This window comes from Neopsephotus bourkii, unplaced genomic scaffold (assembly GCF_033783945.1).
Source record: "Neopsephotus bourkii isolate Nb327-2 ecotype Australia unplaced genomic scaffold, CSIRO-AGI_Nbou_v1 NB_379, whole genome shotgun sequence".
Lineage (NCBI taxonomy): Eukaryota > Metazoa > Chordata > Aves > Psittaciformes > Psittacidae > Neopsephotus > Neopsephotus bourkii.
The window spans coordinates 1,171,397-1,194,884 of record NW_026900884.1 but is presented as its reverse complement, the minus strand read 5'-3'; the positions used below and the strand labels follow the sequence as shown (position 1 = coordinate 1,194,884).

At 37.7% G+C, this 23,488-nt stretch overlaps 1 protein-coding gene across 9 annotated transcripts in view; it reads left to right on the top strand.

Annotated features, from left to right (window-relative positions):
• Window positions 1-23,488, top strand: part of EXOC6 (exocyst complex component 6) — a 92,719-nt gene that overhangs the window by 61,703 nt on the left and 7,528 nt on the right. For all 9 annotated transcript variants that reach the window (XM_061348989.1, XM_061348986.1, XM_061348985.1 and 6 more), the window contains one exon: window positions 5,379-5,452. In XM_061348989.1, the coding sequence (XP_061204973.1) occupies window positions 5,379-5,452 (74 nt within the window). The remainder of the gene's footprint in view (window positions 1-5,378; window positions 5,453-23,488) is intronic.

Here is a 23,488-nt window from a genome sequence, read left to right as displayed (position 1 = left end):
GACAGCATGTTTTGTTGTATATAGCAGTCATATTGAGCATATTGAGGACATGGAAAACCTTCAGCCAAAATGAGAAAGTTTCAAAAAGCTAGTAACTTAAAGACTGAAAAATGTATTCTTTCCACCATGACAAAACATCTGGTGTGGGTTGTATAGATGCAAATAGAATAAACTTTAATTCTTCGTTTCTGCAAAGCTTTTAAAGCATGCTAGAAAAAAATTGGGTTTTTTTGCACAGAAACCCTTTGAGTAGCTTAAAGATAATTATGGAAGCTTGTCATAATAGTATGTTGCAACAAATAACATCTTATAATCTGTGGAATAAGGGATTGCTACAAGATTTTGTCAGACTCCTTGTGATTTTGGTTTCATTCATAAGGTCTATCACAGGCACATTCCAGGCCTCACTGTGTGCCTGTGATTTATGTTCTTGTTCATCACCCTCCCCTAGCTTTATTCTTTGACACTTTGAGATTAATGGATATGACAGTGACATTTCAATTAGTGCTTAGAGTGTGCGAATAATTCTCAACTGCTAGGTAGTTTCCTACTGTATTGTATACATGGATTTGGCATTTTACTTATATACACAGTGGAATATACTCAGATGCATTTTGAACTAAGAAGTTATGTGAGATAAGAGATGTGTAAAATATGTTACAATACTTCAGATATGTGTAAAAGGTTACAAGTATCTGAAGATACTTAAAATCTTAGCAATATTCTAGGTATTTATTCTGATCTTTAACATTGCACTTTTATTCTTTGTAATATGAATTGAAGGAGATCTAAGTGAAAGCAGGAAATGTGATTACTTGTCAGCTTTTTTTTCTTCTCCATTAAAAAGTAACCAGCAGTCCAACCAACAACCCAACAACTTGTTAATGAGAAGTGGTATGTTAAAATTGGCAATTGCTGAAGTTCATAGTCACAGCAAATGGGTAGAATACTAAGTGGACTTCCAAGAAGGGAAAGTGGAAGGGAAGGGGATGATCTTGTGTTGAATGCTGGGATTTCATCCTGCACTGAATTTCTCTGCAAAGCAGAGCAGAAAATCTGGAAGCAGCTACTTTTTCTTTGCTTTTGCTCAAGAACAGTAATAGTATGAAGTGGTCTTCCTTGATGATTTATTAATTAAAAAAAAAAAACAACCAAACAACAAAACAAACCAAGTTACTGTCTTTTTTCTCTCTTCTGGAAGGTGTTTTTTTCCTTCCAAAAAGTCCAAACTCTTTCAGTTTGATTTCAATTTGTCCTCTTCTAATTGAAGTATTTCTCTATTTTTTCTACATATTTTGTAATTTATACCATCCAAATCTAGATACCTTGTATCAGCTTTTTATCAAGGAACTAGAACTTCTCAGAAATTCTTAATTGATGGAAGAGTTACAAGTAATATTCATCATTTGTGTGTTTTAACAGCTGAATTGTGAAACAAGATTAATTGGCAGAAGGAGGTATGATTGAGTGGGCATCCTCCTTCATGAAGGAGGGATCTGTGGAGGGATAAAGAGGTTTTGGGTCCTGCCTATTAGTGAGCTTGGGATAGCAGAGAATTAGTGCAAAGTAGGATGCAATGTACCTTGCTAAATAGCTCTAGTAGGGCTTCCTGCTAGCCTTTGCTTTTTCACCCACTGTGTGGAGAGCTGTAGTATCCAGGAGCAAGAGAGATCTTGACCCAAGTGCTCTCTGTTGAGCATACACAAAGGTGATCTCCAGGTGGGCATGCCAGAATCTGAGGAACCCAAATCCTATTTTTCCTTGGAAAGGCACTATACTCTTCTCTGGAGGCCACTCACTTTAGCTGCTTCTTCTCCTATTTGGGAAGCCAGGTTAACTTAATTCTGTTGAGACCATCCTTCATCTGCCAGTCACATATGGCAGCATGGGAGTGAGGGGAAGCAGTGAGACCTCACTGGGGGCAGGGCTGGGGACTGCTGCCTGGCCAGCTGGCAGCTCCCTCAGGGAGGCTCCCCTCCAGGCATGTTTGAACAGCTGGAGCATCCAACAGGGCTGCAAAGTGGCTGCCGGCTGCTCAGATTGCCACCCGATTCTGCACTCTTCCTTTAAAAATACATTTGTAGCTTTGCTGCCCTGCCTGTGAATCACTGCTAAGAGGATGAAATAAAACTGTCCTAATTTAGCTTTTCATCCTAAGTCAGGACTCTGAGCAGCAAAACTATTTATCAGGGATCAGGTACTGAATTCCCAAACAATAGAGAGGCACAACCAGATGATGGCTAAAAGATGGGGTTTTGAGAGAATAAAATGAAGAGGCCTGTTAACAAATCTAGAAGTGCATAGAAATTGAGTATAATTTACAGTTAAAGATGTCTTAAATTCTATTTTGGCAGACACAGCCTTTTTCTTAAGATATCCGTTAACACACATGTACATCAATTCACGTATGCCCTGTATACAAAATGTAATGAAAAGATCAAAGCAAAGTATTCAAAAGAAAATGGACTGAAGTAATCTTTGCAATGTTTAAATTTACCTTTCTCATATATGTGTTACCTCCCAGCCTGGTTTTGTATTATTACATACTTTATTCATTAGATCCTACCTCCTATAAATTCCCAAACTGCCTGTTGTAGGAAGTACATTGAGATTACATACATAGTGGACACACATTGTGCCAGAGATCCTGTTCTATATGCACAGAAAAGGTCTACACAGTATCAGCAAAGTGCAGAGAAAGGTGTAAACAGTACCCTTGTGAATAACAGATTGATGTAATGCGTCTTTTCAGCTTATTTTCCTGAAAAACATTGAAGTTCCTGATTCAAACTGCCAAGCAACCAGTTGTTTGCTCCTATATGTGACAGTTTAATGGTGATCTTTGCATTTCATTCTCCTATATTATAAAATTCCTGAATGCTGTTATGCACATTAAAACAACCAACTAACCAGCCCCCTACTCCTCCAAATCCTCTTTAAGCCTAGAATGAATGTAGAGGGTGAATATTTTGAAAGATGTATATATGACAATGTTTCATTACTATTTGGTAAAGGACCCTTAGGACAAAGACATCAAGAATGTTAATCCTGTTCTTATAATATCTTCCTGAAATGCTGTGCAGTAGAAAATATTTAATTAGCTTTGTAAAATTGTTAGCAAAACTTAAAAGCCCTGAGCTGAGGGTGGAGGAGGAACTGTCTGACTGTTACCATAAGTAGATTATCTTTTTGCCCTTTGAACTCATGAAATTGTAATAATGAAACAAATTCTACTGTAGTCACCTGTCAAAAATGACCCAAATGTGAGAATAAATGCTTGTCCTCTAATGAGTGTCCCTGGTGTTGTGAATGCCTTCATAATATAAAATCGTAGTTAAAAAGAACAAAGCTGATGCAATAAAGTTTGCTTCTGTTGTGGTTACATACTTCTTGTTCTATAGTTGCAGTAGTAGTAGATACTATACAGACAAACTAAATTCTACTGCGTTATTAGGATAAATTCCAAGTTCAAAGCTTGATGAGCTGCAGAAAGGATGCAAATATTTGTCCTGTGGCAAGTAAAAGTATTCCACTATAAGAAAGTACCTGCCAAAGTATAACGTGGCAGCAGCTAACTGAAGCATTTTGATGCAGGTCACACTTTTCAGTTTTATTTGCTTTTCAGTTCTAAAGCCATTCCTTTGCTGTAGAGCTTCCTTCTCCCAGTGCTACCATGGTGGAGCTGGAGGAGCTCATATTCTAGTGGGAGAAGCAGGTCTCAGTGTATACAGTTATACATGATCAGATACAGATAAGCCTTATCTTTCAAGAATAGTATAGGTTCTCCTTCCTCATTTAGGGGATGTAGAAAAAACCCCTTCTGACCATCACGCTTATCCTCCTTACTGGTGTGCTGCACAGCTTACAACCCATGCATCTCTTTTTAGCTGTTTGGTATGGGGCGTTGCTAAGAATTCCATGCTCTACTATGGTGTTCCTATTTTAAATACCATGTTTGACTGACCAAGGGGGCCACCATCGCAGCCTGTCTGTTTATGAAGAAAGGGTGATCCCAGTGACCATGAAATAGCTGCAGAAGAGGGCCATGAAGACACCCAACCCTGTAGCCTAAGGCATTCAGAACGGTGCTTTTATAGGCCTGGAGATCTTTTGTTCTTCTGCAGGCTGGTAGTTGTACAGTCTCTTTTCTCTTTTGCATTACCACAGTACAAGTAATAAATTCTGCCTCTACTGGTATAACTGCTACTCTGATACTATATTCATCTATTACTAAGCTACCACAGATATTCTGAGATGGTATTAGTAGCTTCTTGTACCACTTAAATAAGAATCTTTATTTTCATTTAGAGTTGCATTCTATATAATGATTTTTAGACTCGTGGGTAGTCTATTTGCATTCATTAGTTTCTTTCAAGTTGAAAACATACATTTAGAAGTAAATGACTAAGCCCATTATTTTACTGTCATGTTAGCTCAGACACCAATATCTTTCTGGGTGTTACTTCCACTTGACGATCCAAATTTTCTAACTAGCCGTAAAAGAAACCAAACAAAGAAATTACTTTTGAATATGAGTAGGAGTCCTTGTGACACAGTAGAGTTGAGCACTGGATGTGTGGGGATGTGAGGCAGTGGGTGTTTCTGCAAGTGTCTTTGTTATTAATATGTGACTTGGAGAAGAAAAAAAAGCTGTATTTTTTTTAAGTTTGACAATTATCAATGATTTCCTGATTTAAATGAACAGCTATCATTTTTCATTACCATAAGTGTTACCATTTTTCATATTTTTAGTATAGTATTGCCTTCCACTTTTGCAGGATATTTTTGGGTTTAAGAAGAGCACAAGTTCATTATTAATAAGCTGGCTAAAAGGCATGAACAGACATTTCAGCTTTGCTCTGACTTTGTCATGTAGAGCTTTCTACCTGTTGTCTACACAATAAACAAACTCCCACCTTAGTGTTTGTCTTTTATTGCTGTTTGGCCAGAGGTGGGGTTTTTATGGTGCGGATGCTGTAACAAAAGCAGATGTTTGAAAATATGTTGACAGCCATGTAATGGGTATTATTTTAAAATTCTTCAGTAATCATTCACCCCAGGCCAAAAAAAAAGATGTTGGTTTCTTTGGTTGTAGCAATACTACTGAGTTAGAACTGTAAGCAAAATTCTCAGTAATACTCCTAAGGCTATTATTCTTTGGGATTATTGGACAAATGATGGAAAAGTTGTTTGTTGGTTTGGCTGGGTTTAATCACTGTGAGTTACTAGTTGAAGCTATGTTTCTATTATTCTAATCTGTTTCTATCAAGCTAGTTTTATTTTAATGCTAGTTAGCATTTATGTTGCATATAGCTTGATTTTCTGTTAGATTTTTTTTTTTAATCTACCTCCGTAATATTTTTAACCTTTCTTTGCAGTGTTTGCTAGTTCTGAGCCTGTGCCCGGATTCCAGGGAGACACCCTGCAGTTAGCTTTCATCGACCTCAGACAAGTAAGACACTAGTTGTTGTTTTTTATCCTGCTAATTTCCCCTTTTGACCAATGCTGAAGTTATTAAATTCAAGAACCTTTCATGGTTTTGCATTCCCATGTAATTAGTTTTGAGAAGTGGTTATTTGAAGTGTTGTTAGTGGCACTATTCCCTGTAATTTAGCATATAACTCTTTCTCCAGTGTGTTGTTAGGGGGCACTGTGATACTGGTGGTACTGTTACATGTATATAAGATAAAATTTTGGCCTTGACAATTTTGTAAAGATCCTGTGAGGCCTTTTGCATGAGTGTACATGTTGCCCTGGTGTGTGCTGGCCTGATTCCACTCCGAGCAATTGCTTCTGTCTACATAACTACTCCCTGCAGAGCAAAATCAGGCATGGTATTATTTAGCATTTCCTTTTCTTAATTTGTTACATGGAATTCATCTAAACTATTAGAAAACAGCATTATTTCAGCTGGATGATCTTTGTATCAAATTTAATTTTAAATTCCTTAATACTGGAAGCACTTTTCCACGGTACTTACCAAAAGGAAGGATTTTCCAGACTAAAATCTATTTATCTTAATTTCACATCGTTATTTCTATTCCCTGCTGTCTAAATTCTGACACTATATCCACCCATAAAAATTTTCAAACCCTTTCATATTTGAAATAAGCTTTCAGAAAGGATTTGTTATCTCACAAGGTTCTGAGCATTAAGTGTCATTTAAATAGTGAAATGAATCCTAAACTCCACATGGAGGGTCTTTAGCTTTCTGCAGATGTTCATGATATTTTTCAGCACCGTTATGAGACTGTCAAAGTCATCAGAAGAGAAATGTAGAAAATAATTCCATACCAAATTATCTATATAATAACAATATTTTTGCTTTAAATATCTTAGTAGGTTTTTCACAGCAAGATTATGAAAGGGCATTTCAGAAGGGAAAATTCCTGAGGCAAAAGCATTCCAGTTTCTCCTAATAGTTAGACGGGACTTCATTAAAATGTCTTTTTAAATGAAAATGTTAGAAGGTGGAGTTGTCTGTTATATTCTCACAGTAATATAATGATGAACAATATCCACAATGGGATATGTGTAGGCTATGCAAGGAGGATATAGGATTGTGGCCATAGGATTTGTTCATGTGGTACTTGTATGTTAGAGTTCTAGAATTCAACATGTAAAGATGTACTCTGCCAGACATCAAATACCACGTCTTGCCTTGACTAGCAGCCTTCCTCTTCTGGATTCTTTTTCATTCCTCTTTTATTATCAATCTTAGAAGAGACTAAACATCTTCCAATTTGTACTAAGTCAGTTTGGTTGAGGGGAAAGGATGTTGAGAGATTTTGGTACTGTTTCTGTCATCCACGTAAGTGGTATAAATCCTTGCATAGCCTATGTTTGTTTCAAGGAAAAATGTGATTTCCAGCTATGCAGGAGGACAGGCTGTGTACCTACTTGCTACAGGAAATAGATAAGATTTCTTTTTTATGTTTTAAGTACCAACTATCAAGTATGTCACATAAATAGGGGTCATGTTGCTTATGATAGCTTTCAGTTTATGTTAGCAACTTATATTTAGAATTTTCTTGATGCAAGTAGGGCTTTATAGAGGATGCTCTGTAGGCTGTGGGAATCTAATCAATTTCAGATACTTTATAACCAGCGAAAGTCTGGGCAAGTGTCTTTATTGGGTTGCAGTTGGAGCTTATAGATACAGAACAATTCTAGTACACTTGTTTTGGTTTTTATTTTTGAGTGCCTCACCAAAAGGTATTGCAAGCACACATTAAAAAAAATTACAGTTTTGTAAGGATTTGCAGTGTTTTCCCTCTCTTCCTTATTTGTGATCCATTTCTATCTTAATAGGGTGGATGACAGTTCTTTTCAAGAATACTTAGAAAGGCAACAGAGCCTTTTTCAGAAAGTTCTTATAAAAGGTCATGCTTCTGTTTTTTAGTTTGAATTTGATACTTCTTCATGAATTGCAGGATATGAAAGATAAGGAAGTAGGTCTAGTGGTCAGGTTTTACCTGCCCACCCGGACTGTGCCCTGAGGTCAAGCTCCTGATATTGCCTGTTTGGTACAGAGAAGCTGATGACAGGTAGGGGCTGATACAGGGGGAAAGCTTGAACCATATCAAAGCTAAAAGGCAGGAGATTTGGGACTTAGTGAGAGACTGTAGCTAAAAGATGGATCAGCAGGATTGCCCTCTTCTTAAAAAGCAGCTGACCTGCAAGGGAAAAGACTTTATCGTCCTGCCAATCACATGGTTGCTAATGGAAGCCAGTTATCTCAACAACAGCTTACTCTCTGTTGTATTAGGGAAATGTGTAAGATTAATGAGGATTGGGTAGTAGAATATTGTAGCACATTTTACTAAAGAAGTAGAGTCACTTACAAGGAGCCAGCTTGGAAAACAGAGAGGGAAGAGCTACACTTGGATGATTACCATGAGGGGAGAAGCAGCTTTGAAAAGAATTGCCATAGGTATTTTCATCCTAACAGTTCCTGATCCTGTCTTTCTCTGAAGACAATGTATGGACAGCATGTTGTCCCCAGCAAGCCATCTTCTATCGTTCTTCCTTCCACAGACATAAAAGAGCAAACAGAAAGAGAAACAGCTGGCGTAAGAAAGACTTGCTTCTAAGAAAATAACAGCGGTTAGGAGTAGGAAGCTCTAAGAGGCCAGGAATCATGAAGTCACAGGCACTTACCAATGTCCCCTTTAACAAGCCACCTCTTTCTCATTATACTATCCCATCTTAAGCTCTGGTCATACTTAATATGCCCCTTAAAGATCTTAGTAATCTCTGGAAACTCTAGCCAGTAAAGATTTTTGTGCTATTCCCATAACCATAGTATCTCAGCATCTTATAGTGGTGACTTGGTGTAGTGGCCTACTCACACATAATGTATACTGATAGAGAATCTCATGGCCTTGATTATCTAGAAACTTGAAGCTCCAAATGGCTTAGCAGCTTCTAAAGCAGGAAGCAGCTGTAAAGAAAATTGAAATAGATTCATGGTTCTGTACAGCTGCAGTAATTGTGTCATGCCTCATGCCACATCTCTTAGTGTGTGACCTGAGGTCATACCTATGTGCACCCTTTCACCCTGCTTAAAGTCACTGAGGGTCAGGCCACCTCAGCAAGGTGATTATCAAAGTGTCACATGCTGCTCTAAAGAGACTGGTCTCTAGCATCTTGTGAAGATGACCCAGCTCTCCTGCAACTTGCGTCACTCTCTGAAGATAAGTTTTTGTTACTGTCTATATAGGAAGCCTGGGTAAATTGTGCAGTGGCCCAAAATGAGGTGGAATAAACTGGAGATTTTTCCCACCAATTCAGATCCTAGGTTGATTGGAATTAACCTTTAAAAGTAAACAGGTCTTAGTTTGTCCTACTAAAATTAAGTCTCTGAGGAAGCTCAGCCTACAACATGAATGTTTTGTCTTGGCTGTGATCTGTTCTTTACTGCCTAAAGACTAGGGTTACAGTTCTGGAATGTGAGGCAGTTTCTTGGATGTACTAGACAGTTAAATACTGTGAGGAAAAGGCCTGAATCTTACGATTTGTGCCTTACTCTTTGGAGAGACAGTGTAGTACGTTGCAGTCAGGAACGATAACCTTGTGGTAGCCTGAGAGGTCAACAGCTGCTGTCCTAGAGCAAATTACTTGATTCTTAACCAGATGGATGGTAACAAATGCCTTTTCTTGAAATGAAAATTGTCTGCAGAGTTATAACTTAAGCTGCAGATGCAGCGTGGCTTTTTTTCACTTTTGACTTCACAAGTTTTTTCTAGTGTTTCTCTCTGCCATGAGCACTACTTCAGATTCAAACAGGTCATCTTCCTCTACTGTCTGATCTCAGCTAGCTTAACTGTTGCGGAATTGCCTTATTTAACCATGGGTGAGGAGAATTATGTCTCATCTGTGGTTTTTTGGCACTTAAGTACATGTTGTTAATATCCTTCAGTTGCTGTCAGTGTTGGTCCTGCAACAGGCGCAGGTGTCTCAAGTGAACATAATCATATGCTGTTGGTAACCCAAGCAACCACCGTAACAGTATCTCCACCACATGGTAACACAGAGCTTACAAGTTGATAATAGTGTCCCCGAGTCTGGGAGACCAAGGGCTGTGAATGACAAGGTCCCTAAATTCTGAATAGGTATGGGAGAAAATTCTTGATGATTTCAGTGGTTTCTGTTAACATTTCGCTGATATTAAGGATGAATTAGACATAAAGTCATAATGTGATCAGTGTGATTAATAATGTACCATGGAAACATTAGAAAATACATTTTTGTCAGACTTTTTTTTATGATGTATGTGAATAAGCATGTAGATAAGCACTTCTATGAGCTCAAGTTATTGGTAATACACAATAGTTATTCCTTCCAAATATTGATACCTGATATTTAAGAGTATAATACATTTTTGTCTGATTCCAAAGCATAATGGAGAACATACCGATGGTTTCTTGGGTTGCTTGTCCATTTACTTTCTAATACTTTTTTCTGGCGTGTTGTTGGTGAGAAATATTGCTAACTTTCTGAGCTCTAGTGCTGCATAAAAGGGGTGTAAGTTTATTTGAAGGGGAAAATTCATACTAGTACATAATATACTCTGTCTCTTTCATCACCAAAAGTTGATAGTGTCCTGGTAAACTCAGAAGTAACTTGCTGTAGGTAGGAACTGTGTAACAGATTACTGAACTTCAATCCCAGCCATGAGAGTGTCTGCCACTAAAGGCAGGCTGACAGCTCAGTCTTCCCCACTGTTTTGTTTGCAGTGTTTAATTTGAATTCATTTCCTGTGGTAATAAATGCATTTCAGCTCTGACTTGTCTCTGATTCCCCCAATATGCAGCATGCTGAAGCTCTCACCACCTTTGTTTCCTGTGGAGAATGCTTTTGAGCCCTTCAATAGACCTCAGAGAGTAAGTTGCAGGCTGTTGCTGAACCTATCCACCATTATTCTTGGAGATGTAAGGCTCTGAACGTGTGCTGTGGCTTCCTTCACAGGCTGCCAGCCCAGACAGTGCCTAGGCTTTGAAATTGGTAAGGTACACTCACCCTGGCCTCTACTCCAGAGAAGAATCTCAGGCTGAAAAAATATGAGGATTTTCCAAGATGGAAAAATCCCTAACAGTTTGTTTAGGAGTAAGTCTTAAAAACTTCAGAATTTCAAGATAAAAGTAAGCCTCCCTTTCATAAGGCAACAGTTTGAATTTTTAATTAGTGAGTAGTATAGAATATTTCATCTTTTGCTTCCTGAGGGAAGTGGTTGTTGAGACTTTCATCTTCACAGAGGCTCTTTCACAATGCATACTGATCCCTTTCCCCTCTCCATGCACTCCCCAGCTTCTCTGAACAAGCAGAGGGGCATGTTACATCTGTAACATGAAGCCCAGCCTCAGGGTGCTATGTAATGGGATTTGTGCTTCTCTAGTTTTCAGTGCAATGCTGCTTATTCAGCTAAAGAAAAGGAGCTCAGATTTCAGACAGCAGCAAAACACGAGTTGCACCCGTCTGGATTTCAGACCATGGATTTGCACTTTGCTGGGGGAGGAAGGCAATGCTCTTGATAGCCTTTCTCTTCTCCACAAATTGACTCTGCTCTAAAGCAGGAGGGCTTGAGGTACACTGTGAGCAGAACAGGGACACTTCAAGGCTCGATATCATGTATTTGCATCATACAGGGGTGACATGCATGTTCATACGTGTGTGCAAAATGGCAAAGTTGTTTGAGTATGACTGCATGCTAAATGTGTATTACCTGGCGTGCAGGGGACACACAATGTCAATTCAGAGTGTTATGTTCTTAGAAGTAAATGAAAATTCTTCACACAAATGTGACAGTTTATTTCTAAGTACTTATATTACTCAATGGAATCTCTTACTTTTGATTTCTCCTTTTCAACTAGATTCTGTGAAGCCTGTAGGTTATCTTAGTCTTGGATCACAGGTTGTGTGTATGGATATTTGTGAGGGAGATCTCAATCAGTGCTCTGTACACAGAAACAAGCCAGCTTTTTACTGGGATGGGATTTATACCTGCCAGCTGGTAAGAATTAGGAAGCTTTGGAAACAAATGCACAGAAATTATCAGTGGGGAGTAAAAAACAAACATGGCTTTGGATACGCTATCTTAATAAGGATTTGCAGAATCAAAGCAGGATGGCAAGTCAGTAATTTCCTGGCAGTGGGTATTTCTACCCTGTTAACTGCCAGGAACTAAGAGCACGTGCCAGGTATTAGATGTATGTGGGTTCTCTGGGGCATTGAATCACTCATCAAATTCAGTGCAAAACAGATTATATCCAGTTCAACATCTGAATGCACCTTTTTCAGTAGAGAAGTGCAAATAACATGCTGATAGCATACTACATTTTCCTCTAGATACTCACTTCCTGACAGTAAGGGAGCATACCTGAAAACAGGTTTGAAGAACTCAGTCTACAAACGCTGTTACTTCCCTTCAGTAGCCCTATCAATATGTTACTTAACTTAAACTATATACATATAGCTGTTTAACTACAAGATACACTACTCCACCTATGGCAAAAAACTGTACCAATTTCTCCAGAGGAAAGTATAGGATTGTGCGCAAAAGACTGTGTGGTGAAAGGTATAATGCTTAAACTGAATGCCATCTTCTAATTGACAGTAAAGGATGCTGTAGGTACCTAAACTGTGGAAGTTATTGAAAATAAGGAATAATTTTCTTCTTACTTGTTTAAGCTAGTTCATTTAAGGGATAAAATTCCCTTACTTATCCACTTACTGAACCAGGTATATATAAGAATTAGATGAGCTGACAAGAAATCTATACTGTGTATTTAGGAAATAACAGAATTCATGAAACGCTGTCTCATTTTGACTTAGAGACCTGCAGATAACAGCCTTTGCATAAGAACATATGCCTTATTTGAACAAAAGGGTGTGGGGTTTTTGTGGTTGTGAGGTGAATTTATAATTTTTTGAACTGAAATGGGAAATTTTATTTATTGATCTCATTTATCATGTACAGATGAAACATTTGACGTCTTAGGAGCAGTGCAGGGGAATTCTAGCTTGTAAATGCCACAATCATAAAAATTGCTAAAAGTTTCACTGGAGAAGTTGATCAAATCAGGTACTACAAAAAAAATCTGTAAAACCCCAGAATAAAAGTAAGCAAAATTTACTGTCAAGACTATTTAGATTAATATATCTGAGTCCCTATCTGAATACTACCAACTGTAACATTTAATCAGCTTTCAGCTCTTCTTAGTCATAAGTACTTTCACAAGAAATACTTAATCAATTAATTCAAACCCTGTTGACCTGTTGTTACAATGGAAACTTTGTATCTCCAGAAAGCCTTTCTGTTCAAGAAAGCTCATCCCGTAGTTACAGAGGAAATTCCTGTAAGATTGTGACCTAAATGGCACTAAAATGATACCCTTAGTAGCCGAAGTGCCTATTCCGATTATGCCCTGTCCATAATGCCAGAACTCAAAGGCTTTAGTTTTCTTGGGCTAGACACTAAATTTCTTCAGTAATTGGCATGCTATGTATACGGAAGACTATTTATGAAGCAGTCATTTCCACGGATGTTATGAGAGAAGGCACTGGTGAAGGTTTTATTCTTTGCTGAAGGACCTTTTGGTGGAAAAGTTTCAGAAGGTTCACTTTCAGATAATTTCTCAATTAACAGATCTCTTGCTTGAGTTAGAAAAAACTGATCCATGTGCCTACCATATTTGCAAACTCCTGCTCATGATTTCTTTGGGTCACTTTGTATACATCCCATTCAGTGGAAGTTACTTGGTGGTATGAAGTTCCTCTATAGTTTTCTTCTGCTGGCAGTCTTGCTCTTGATCTGATCCTCGCCTTTATCTTTGTCACGTCAGAAATGATGTAAATGCAGGGAAGGAAGATTTGGGTGCCTGACTTTCCTGAAGTTTGTCAATACATTCTATCAAGCTGTTGTCTTCTTGCTGACAGCTAGTTGTTGCAGGATCTCTACCATTGTGTCTGGGCCCTTCTGTAGTCCTGAGCTGATGGATGGAGTTCAGTTTTGGAGCCCCCAGCTCCACAGGACTTCCTCTGAATCCTGTGGGTGGTATGTGGTTCCTATTGAAAAACACAAAAGAAGAAATTATTGTTTTCCTTCAAGTCACTTGTTATTTGTATTCTCTTAACATCTATGAGTCCTAGTCTCCCCATCAGGGAGCCATGGGACTGGTAACTGCATTAGCATATTCAATAATTTCTGCCCCAATATTGCTGTATCCTCCAGCCTTAGCTAAGCTGGTAGTATTACTGGTATGTAGTATGTATCAGGCAACACTTCTACCCCCTTGATCCTACAGATTTGCCTTCATTATTTTTTCAGTTGTATCAATCAAGATTTCTTCTGTAAATTAGCTGTCCATCATAGGCAGCAGGCAGAATATCCCATTTTTTTTTTGTTTTGCTATTTTTTTTCTGTGAAAAAGAAAGGTAGTCCATCTCTTCTTTGGAGGTCACTACAGGACAACTGTAAAATCCAGTAAAATCCAAGGAATCATTTACAACAAGAAAACAGGAATTGTTCTTTGCTTCAGAGCAATAACAATGTAAAGAAGGAATTGTGTGGACATAGTATAACAAGCAGCTGAGTGAGTGAAGTGTACTTAATGAATTTTTATCCATTTAGATCATAGCATCTTAAAAAGAACATATCTTAAAAAGTGTTTTTACAATATGTACCATAATGTGACACTAATCTTCAGCATTTCAGAAATACAAACTATTGCTCAGACTGAGTGCTTCAGGTCAGTCAGTGAAATCTGGGAGATGGAACCTTCATATTTTCTTTCTGTTAGTACAAAGATACTAACAGCTGGCAAAAGAAATAATTGTGTTTCATACTGTTAATAATTGTTTTCTGAATTATGATGAGCAATATGACTGAACTAGCATTTTCTCAGGCACAGTTTTATATTATAGTGGCCTATACCATGCTAATATATATGGGAGTGTCAGGTTTGGAGCAATTTGTCATCTACAAGTTGCACTCTTTAAAAGAATATTGAAACAACAAATAAAGTTTAGATAGAAGATTCACACATAGGTTATGTTTTAGAACCTAAAGGAAAATTCCTGGAAAAGACTTTCCCTACTGCATGAGTAGCAAAGAAGCAGTGCAATTTAGAAGACCTTTCAATCATAGAAAGAGTGGTGGTGGTAAAAAATGAATGAATAAGAACAGAAATGCTAAGAAATGTGGGGAAAAAAGGTAAAAATATGAGTAGATGGAAGAAATAGATTATGGGAAGAAAAGAAGAGCTTAAAGATATGAGACGAAAGACAAATAAGAAAGTTCAGTTCCTATCTGTAAACATACTTCATTGTTCTAATCCTTCTGTTTCTACATTTATCATTTCCCATGGTTTATGCTAAGACTAATTAAGAACATTCCTTTTTTAAACGGTAGAAATTTGAAGAGGTATTTTTACCCAAAGGGAAGAAAGGACAGTTAATAGTGTATGAAGTCCCTGAAACAATTGGGTTGCCTTATTCCCAGGAGAGCACAAGCTTTCCTGGTTTTCAGTGTGCCTCCAGGAAATTGTTCCAGAAGGACACACAATTAGCCAACACTCTTCCAAAGTGCACAGTGTAACATGATGCAGTTAAACCAGAGGACGGTTTTCATCTTTTGACCCTGTGTCAAACATGTGAGTTGAGTAGCTTACCTGAGATCTGCAAGAGAACTTCAGCCATCAGGTATTTTCCCATAGAAAGGAATATGCAGTAGTAGACACACACAAAAACATTATTTTAAAATCTGACTTATTTTTTAAAACTAAGGGAAAAAGTGCTGAGCCAACCTTTGCAAGTGGGACAACTCAGTGCATTCAGATTCTCCTTTCTTTTTGCCAGCCTAAGGTTTAAATAAAACTCTTTGCCCTTGCTTAGGACATATGAGAAGGACATTAAAATAGGCTCTTTCATTTTCAGCACTAACAACATATTGAGCCCCATGGAAGGATAGATTTCATAATATCATTGAAATGCACATCCAAATGGTAGCTTTGGGAAGTAATATGTTCAATGTAGTGCCTAAGTCTTGTGTCCATAGACATAGAAGATAGTTTTGAAAGTTCACAGCGAAACAGAAAAAAATACTGCATAATTCCTAGACAGAAACACACAGGTAACTGGGGGAACACGGAGAACCTGTGTAACTGGTAGATTAGAAAGGCAGAAGCTGAAAACTCGAATGACAGTGTAAAACAGTCCCTGTAGCTTAATTAAATAAAACCAATAATGCGATTTAAACTTCTTTGAGTTAAAATTACTTTAATAAGGGTGTTAATTACTAGAGGATTAACACTGCTTACATGTGATAATAGATGTGGTCAGTCAATAAAGGGTGAGAATAATGTTCGTTTAAGAAGCAAAAGAATCTAGCACAGGATTACTCACCAGAGAGGTATAACATTTCAAAGTGGCAAGTAAAATCAGAGGAAGAGGTTTTCAAATTGCAGGAGGCATTAGGGGCTGAATTGTGCTATCGTTACTCAGTAGAATTTCGACATACATTGGGATCTGTTGGAGCTAAAACTTGAAGAGCAGTGATTACAAATGACATATTACTGGCTTGGAATTATTCTGTTTTGCAGAGCACTGTAACAAATAATGTTTCAGGTAAAACATTTTCAGAAAATATTCTCACTTGAGAAGTGAGGAGAAAAGGCATGTTCTAGAGGAAAAAGATTGACTTCTGAGAATAATTTCTTGAAGACATGTTTCTTAGAAAAGACATTAAGGAGAAAGGGCTTTCCTATGTCTGCAAACATAGCATCAGGCAAAGAAAGAAGTTTTGCAAAAAGCCAACAAAAGCAGATTCTGAATTATCTGCGTCTCTTGTTAGTGCAGCTTAATGGGCTCAGAAGCCTCTGTTAAACCAAATTGTCTAGACAAGAAAAACAAGAACAAGTCTAAGGATTTTGTATGGGCTGAAGTTTTGGTAAAATGTTTTTAGAGTCATTTGATAGAATAAATGTGGAAGTAAATGTCTTCTAGTAGCTGAAGAAAAAAAGTGTGGTCTGGGAAAGAATACAAAACTCTGGTGATTTTGGCTTTGCTTTTAACTTGTCTATATTTACATTCCTGAACTACCAATTGTGGAATTCCTTGTCCAGTGGTTCCCAGGTCTAGCATAGCTTTCCCTAAGAGATGTAACTTCATCAGCTATGAAGGGTGGTTATGCAGCCATACCCTGAATGCACTACTTTGGAAGAAATAACTATCTGTTTACAGTAAACTCATGATGGGCACGTCTGTGTCTGTGCCTTATGGATCGCATTGGATTTTTGTTTCTGGATGCAAACAAAATGATGCCAGTTTCTGGCCTATTATGTCTTTGATTTCAGTGGCTTTCCACGTATTCTATCTTGCCACCCAAGATCAGCTGAGACACTTTATTGAGCAGTTGCTATATTTGTGTCTGCTTCCAGCAAAGGCTTTTAAGAGAGATGTCTTGTAAATAAAATACTGAGGCCTTTGATGACCACCTAAGAGAAGAATCAGGAGCACCAAGATGCTGCTTCTTATGTTTTAGATCTGCAAGTTTTTTGAGAAACACAAATCTTAAAACTAAACCAAAGAAACCAGTCAGATTGTAAAACAATTAGATTGTTGTGTTGAATTAGACTGTTCAGTTGTGTTGAATCAAATTCTTTCCCCTTACCTGTACAACTCCAGGTTACCTCAGTGGAGATGTTATGTTTCATAGGGCATCATGGACCTCTATGGAAACCAAATGCTGCAGATTCAAGAGACACTTACAAATTTTATAGACCTGATGCGTATCCTCCTGTTAGATTGGAAGCTTCAATCTCTGTAACAATGGAATTTCAGTATGTTTCTTAGATGCAATTTCCTCAGGTGTTTGGTCTAAGTAAGAATATGGCAAGAAATAACTGGAAAGCTAGAAGAATGAAATATCCTGTTCTACCACTGAATTGCTAGTTCCCAGTCACGAGGTTGGCAGCTTCCTGGGTCAGTTCTGTGAGCTGCAGATTCACACAAAGAGCTGAAGTCTTTGCCTCTTCTGTGAGCACAAGGCTGATGCTGCGGAGCTCTGCCATATTTGCTTGTCTTCCCATAGGCATCGATTTACATTTGTATGCCAGGGCTGTGTATCTAAACTGCCTTCCTTCAATCCTAGATGTAATCAGACTGAAATTTAAACTTCACGTTGTAGTTGTGCTTGGACAGACCACTACAGATGTTTAATTCTAGGGTACAGCAGCCTGACTTTATGGGTTAGATATGCATGTATACAGGGACAGTTTGGATTAATGAGTTCAAAATAGCATTTGTCAGATAATGACTTTTGTGGTATCACCTCTGGTGAGACCATATGCATCTACAGTTACTCACATGGATACTGCTAAATACTAAATATGACAAGTGGGACAAGAATGTTCAATTCCAAAGCACAGTATGGAGGTTGAAGCGAACATGTTCTGTTTAAATTTTACTCCAGTTAGATAATTTGTAACTAGTCCCACCTTCTCTAAACCAGAGAAGGTGGCTAAAATATGATTTTAACATTCGATTTTGAAATTTTTGCATGTATCTGTTTAGTGAAACACCTCAAATGGATTTTTACAGAAAGAATTGAGACAAATGATCAGTTCTAATCTCCAAGAAACTTATTTTAAAGTACTGGACACATCAAGTGCTATTTATAGCATTATTTCATAGATGAACAAACAGTTTAAAGCAAGCCAGTTATAACTCTCATGCAGCTGAAAGACCTGCTTATAGAAAATTTATGTTTAAATAAACTACACTTTAAAAATTGCCTCTTCAGTTAATAATGGTTTGGGTAAATGTCAGTGTTTACGGACTACTGGCAAACCTGTGTCTAAAAAAACAAACCAAAACAAAAGCAGAAGTCAAATGAAAACGACAAATTTAACTGTACTATCTTAAATGCTTCATAATCTTAACAGCTGAAAATTGTATTTTCAAAGTCTCATTCAGGTTAGAGGCAGATGCTCTGTTTTGGGGGGTTGCACTTGTCACCCCTGCATGGCGTTTGAGTGTGTACGCCTTCACATCAGAACCTCAAAGCCAGAAAAAAAGAGGTGAATGGCCTGGCCATTGCATAATACACAATTTTTAATCCACACAAGTTTTACCATTGACATAGTTTTATGCTTTGTCTAAAGGGACTTTGTGTAGAGGCTAACGGGCTTGACAGGAACAATTTGGCCCGAACCCGTGCCCTCTGGAGCCTGACTGCCTGCCAGGCTCCAGCTTTTCAAACTCTTCCCTGTTCCTAGACTCAAAAGACAGTTCTTTTGCTACTAGTCCAGCTTACTCTTTAATGATGAAGAGCAACACACTTCATAATAAACTTTTGCACTGTAATTAAATCTTTGAAGAGGAATTACTTGTTGCTATATTGTGTATTGCACAGGGTCTAGCTATTTATGTTTTGCTTCAGTGACTATTGTTCAGTGACTTTCTCAGATGTTACATCTTGAGCTGCTTGAAGTTTTAATGGTATTTGTAAAAATCATATGTTGGGAGTGGTTTTCTGGTTATGGTAACAGCAACAAGCTTGCTCATGTGACTTCAACAGCAAGCATTTTAGTTTGTAGGCAGGCCTAAGTTTATTTGAAATGCAAAGAATAATAATAAGTGTATTTGAGCTTGCTTATGAATATAACAAGACAAGGCATCTCTCAGAGTGTACCTCAAGGTCTGGATTTTAGGAAAGAATTCTGCCTTTTGGAAGAATTTAGGTTATAAGGGATTTATTTGAATACAAATAACTTGTTTTTTCTTAGTATAATAACAATTCCCAGTGGTTCAGCTGTCATAACCTTTGAGTTTACACATTGTACTTTTATGGATGTGTTAAAGATTGTATCCTGGTGTTCAAGATAGTGGCAGGTATGGTTTTCACTTATAAATTTGAAACAGATGGAAGCATCTACATATAAAACTGTTTCATTCCTGTGAACATGTAAATGTCCCAAATTTAGGCACAATTTCTAAATGCATAGTGCCTAAAAAAAAAAAAAAAAAAAAAAAAAAGAAAAGAAAAGAAAAAAAGCGTGTTTTAATGCAGTGGTTTAAAAACTGAAAGACACTGCCTTTCTAACACAAACTATCCTTCCTTTGAAAATCCGGGCTCAGTTTTCAAAGCCTTGCCTAGGAATTTAGCCTGCGACCCCCATTGACACTAGTGGGAATTGCATAGCTAAGTCTCCATAACATCACTTTAAAAATGCATTTGTTATACCAATCCAGAAAAAGGGTAGCATAAACTATAGGAAGACATTCACAGATCAAGAGTTCAATTTACACTTTGAAATACAAGACCAATGTGTGTTATTCCAGTCATGTGATCAGTAGGGGGGATTTTAAAATTCACCACATTCACAAAATAAATCACCAGGAGTAAATAAAACAAAATATTTTGGCAAGTGGCAGGCAGACTTACTAACCAGGCTAACAAGATATTTGTCAGCAGTGACAAACACCTACTGATTAAGTGATAATTGCATTTGGTTGGTGGGGTGTTATTCTACAGTCAGAGCAAATGACTTCTTTATTTTTTCTTGTAAGCTGGGCTTGCATATCTATATTTTAAATACTGCTGTTACTCTGGGACCAGGAAATGTTTAGAGTGAACAAGACTTGTCTTTGTCCAGTTCTGATTCTGGTCCTTCTCATTTTAGTTCCAATGTAATAAGTGCTTTCATAGTGTGCATGCTTTAATAAATAGGGAGATAATGTAACATTTGGTGAACTCATGGGGGTGTTGACTTCATGTTAGTACCGGTGTGTGTGTGTTAATTCATTGGAAGTAGTGTATACCTGTGCAATGTATATTCATGTGTACTTGTGCATGAAGCGTAAGCAGAGACTAAAAAAGAAAGTGGATAAAAAGAACATGTCGTCGTTGTGTAGCTGTGTTACTGCAGCGCTTACAAGTCCCAGTTGTGGACCATGGCCCCATTATATTGAGCAGAGCATAAATAAGTGTTTTAACAAAACTAAGACAGTGCTGCCTCAAATTGCACAAACTGATGAAATTATAGCTCCATTGAAAGGTTAATGTTATGTCAGGAATTACGAAACAACAATGATTCTAGTTGACAGCTTTCCTCTTAGATCATCAAACCCATTTGTTGTTCTGAATATGAGGTGTGGTGTATAGGTACAGTGTGTGCTCCTTGGGCTGGGAAATGCTGAAGAGTTGAAGATTGTGGGTGGCTTATGTGAGTTTACTCACATAAGTGTCAAACAAACACTGTTTAAAATTAAAAAGTCCCTTCTGTCTTTGGAGATTTTCCCTCCAGAAACGCCAGTAAAAATAGCAATAATTGAAATAGGAATATATTTGCTATTCTTTATCTTAATTACTTAACTGATACATAGCTAACAACAGTCACAGACACTTTTTGCTAGGTCAAAAGCCACACATCCGCAAGGGAAAAATTGTAATGTTTCTTCTGTACTCTCCTAAGAAAAGATTGGGTGTAGCTTGCAGTTGTATATGCTTGGCACTGTTCATTTCCCAGAATAACTCACCAGTATTCTAAGCTTTGGGATTTTTTTAATTAAAGAGGTCAAAATCCATTATATCAAAATTTCAAAGAATTTACCAATTAGCTGTAGTCTGCGATGCCCAGCAGGTGGCTTTTATACTATTAAAGGGAGATTGTTTCCATGTCTGATCAAAGCAAAAGCAAAACAAAGAAAAATATAGAATATTTTGGTGTACACAGTGCAAGCCACATGCTGTGTAAATTATAGGTGAAAACTGTACGTGAGAGACTGTCATGCCACTTAAGTAAAAAATGGTATGTATTTTTGCACTGTTCCTCATGAGGATTTTGATGGTAATGTCTAAATGTGTTTAGATTACTCATTATCTGAGAAGACTAGACAGTTTGCTATTTCCTAAAATGGATTTCAGCATTTTCTTATTTAAAAATAAAAGTAAAAATGCACAATTAAATAGATTAATGAATTTGCTAGAAGTGAAATTAGAAAAAGCTGAGTGTGCTGGAATGTTGCAAGATGGAAAGAAGATCCAATTTGCACTTTTCAATGAATCTAAACTTCCCTGATTTTTGCCTACTTAAAAGAATGTTTGTGACCTTTTGACCCTTTTGTTATCCCTTACTCAGAAAGGCCTTTATTCTGTAAGGCTTAGGTATAAAAAAATAAAAGGAGCGTTAATGGCATAACAGTCCTTTCTGATCACTCTGTGTAAGATGTTTATGCAAAGTGTCAATAGAAGCAATTGGCCTAACAGTGTGACAACCTGCTTTGCTTGGAAATGGGCTAATCTCCTGTTTGGGTTATCCAGAGGTCAGGTAAGGATTTCTTTTTTTGCACTCCCTGTAGCGCATGGATACATAACCTGCAAACACTACAGGGCAGATATCAGATGCAACTGAGCCCAAGAATGCTTCAAAACTTTTTTTTTCTTTCCTTTTTTTCTTTTCTTTTTTATTCTTTTCCTTTTTTTGCTATTCCTGATTTTTTTCCCTGCTTTATTTTGATTTTTTGCTTCAAGGTCCCATCCCAGAGATTCTACTTGAGCATATAACACATAACGGTGACAGGGGCTCTACCAATTTCAGTATTTGCTGCTTCACTTTGATGGTTCGCTCGTTGTTTTGTTTTGTTCTTTCCAAGCAGGCATCATCCCACTCTTTTTTGAAGTTCACGTAGAAACCTACTTTAAATCTCAGTTTTTGAGGTCTGCCCCTGTTGCCCTATCACAGCAGGCTGGAACTCAATAAGCGCTCAGGCAAGCATAGCGGACCAGGCAATGGGCTTTGGCGGGCTGCATGCTGTGAACTCCTGCCTTACTGAATCAGCTTCTGTGTGTTTTTATAACTGTCTTTTTTTTTCCCTGTTAATTATGCCTCAAGGCTGTGGAAAGGCAGCATTTATCTGTTTCAACAGACTAAGCAGCAAGTGTTCTGACATGTTTATCAGGCAAATTGTACCTGACAAAAGGTAATTACACATGCAATCAAGTCCAGAAGTAACTGGGTGATTAGGGGTTAATAAACTGTTTAGCATCAGAAATATTCAGCTGAGAGTGGGCCTGAAGGACATAACCAACAGCCATACGTTAAAAGAGTTACCTTCCTTTTGATGGAATATTTAACTTTGCAGAAAGGTAATCAGGGTATCAAAGTGTACAACTCCTGGTTTTTAGCTCCAGCTCCTGAATCACTGGTGCCTATTGTACAACCAAAGATATTTGCTGACACTCTTGCTACTTCAGAAGAGATAACAGCACCATTCCAATTTGCACTAAGCTACCTTGATAATTTACAATTAGGATTTTTGTAGTATAACCAACAGAATTGGTATTATCTAATGGACACTGCCCTCCATTTCCGTCTGCAAAGCCCTCATCTCCTCCTTCTCTCTCTGCTGCTGTTGACTCTGTGCATAGCTAATTCCCAAAGTTCTGTTCTCTTCCAAGATTATTCCTGACAGTTGCCCAAACGTAGAAAGGAAGAGGCATCTGTATGATATTTGAGGATGTGACAAGAGGCTCAAACAGTATTGACAGGGCCGGATGGTCTATTCCAGCAGTTCCCAGTGCACAGAATTCTCACGTAATTACAAGATGGCCTAAATACATCCGGACTACGGCTGAGCTGCTCAGGATTTAGGTAATATAACACAGTGCTTTACTGAGCAATGATTACCAGTACTTTCTACAACTGTGGCTATATTGCCTATATATTGGGAAAAAGCAAGAATACTGATGTTGGAGAATAGGTGCAAGTGTCCTATTTGAAACTAGAATTTGGTTCCGAAAATCTTAAGAACTTTTTCTTCCTTGTAGCATCAATATTGTAATGTTCTGTGTTATCCAAAGCTGTTAGCTATTAAGGTCTTAAAGTAGGTCCTTTTAACTAAAAAATAACGCAGTATATTTTACAATAAAATTATTGTATTTAAAATTACAGTCTTCTAATTAAAAATATCAGTTATCTGCATAACG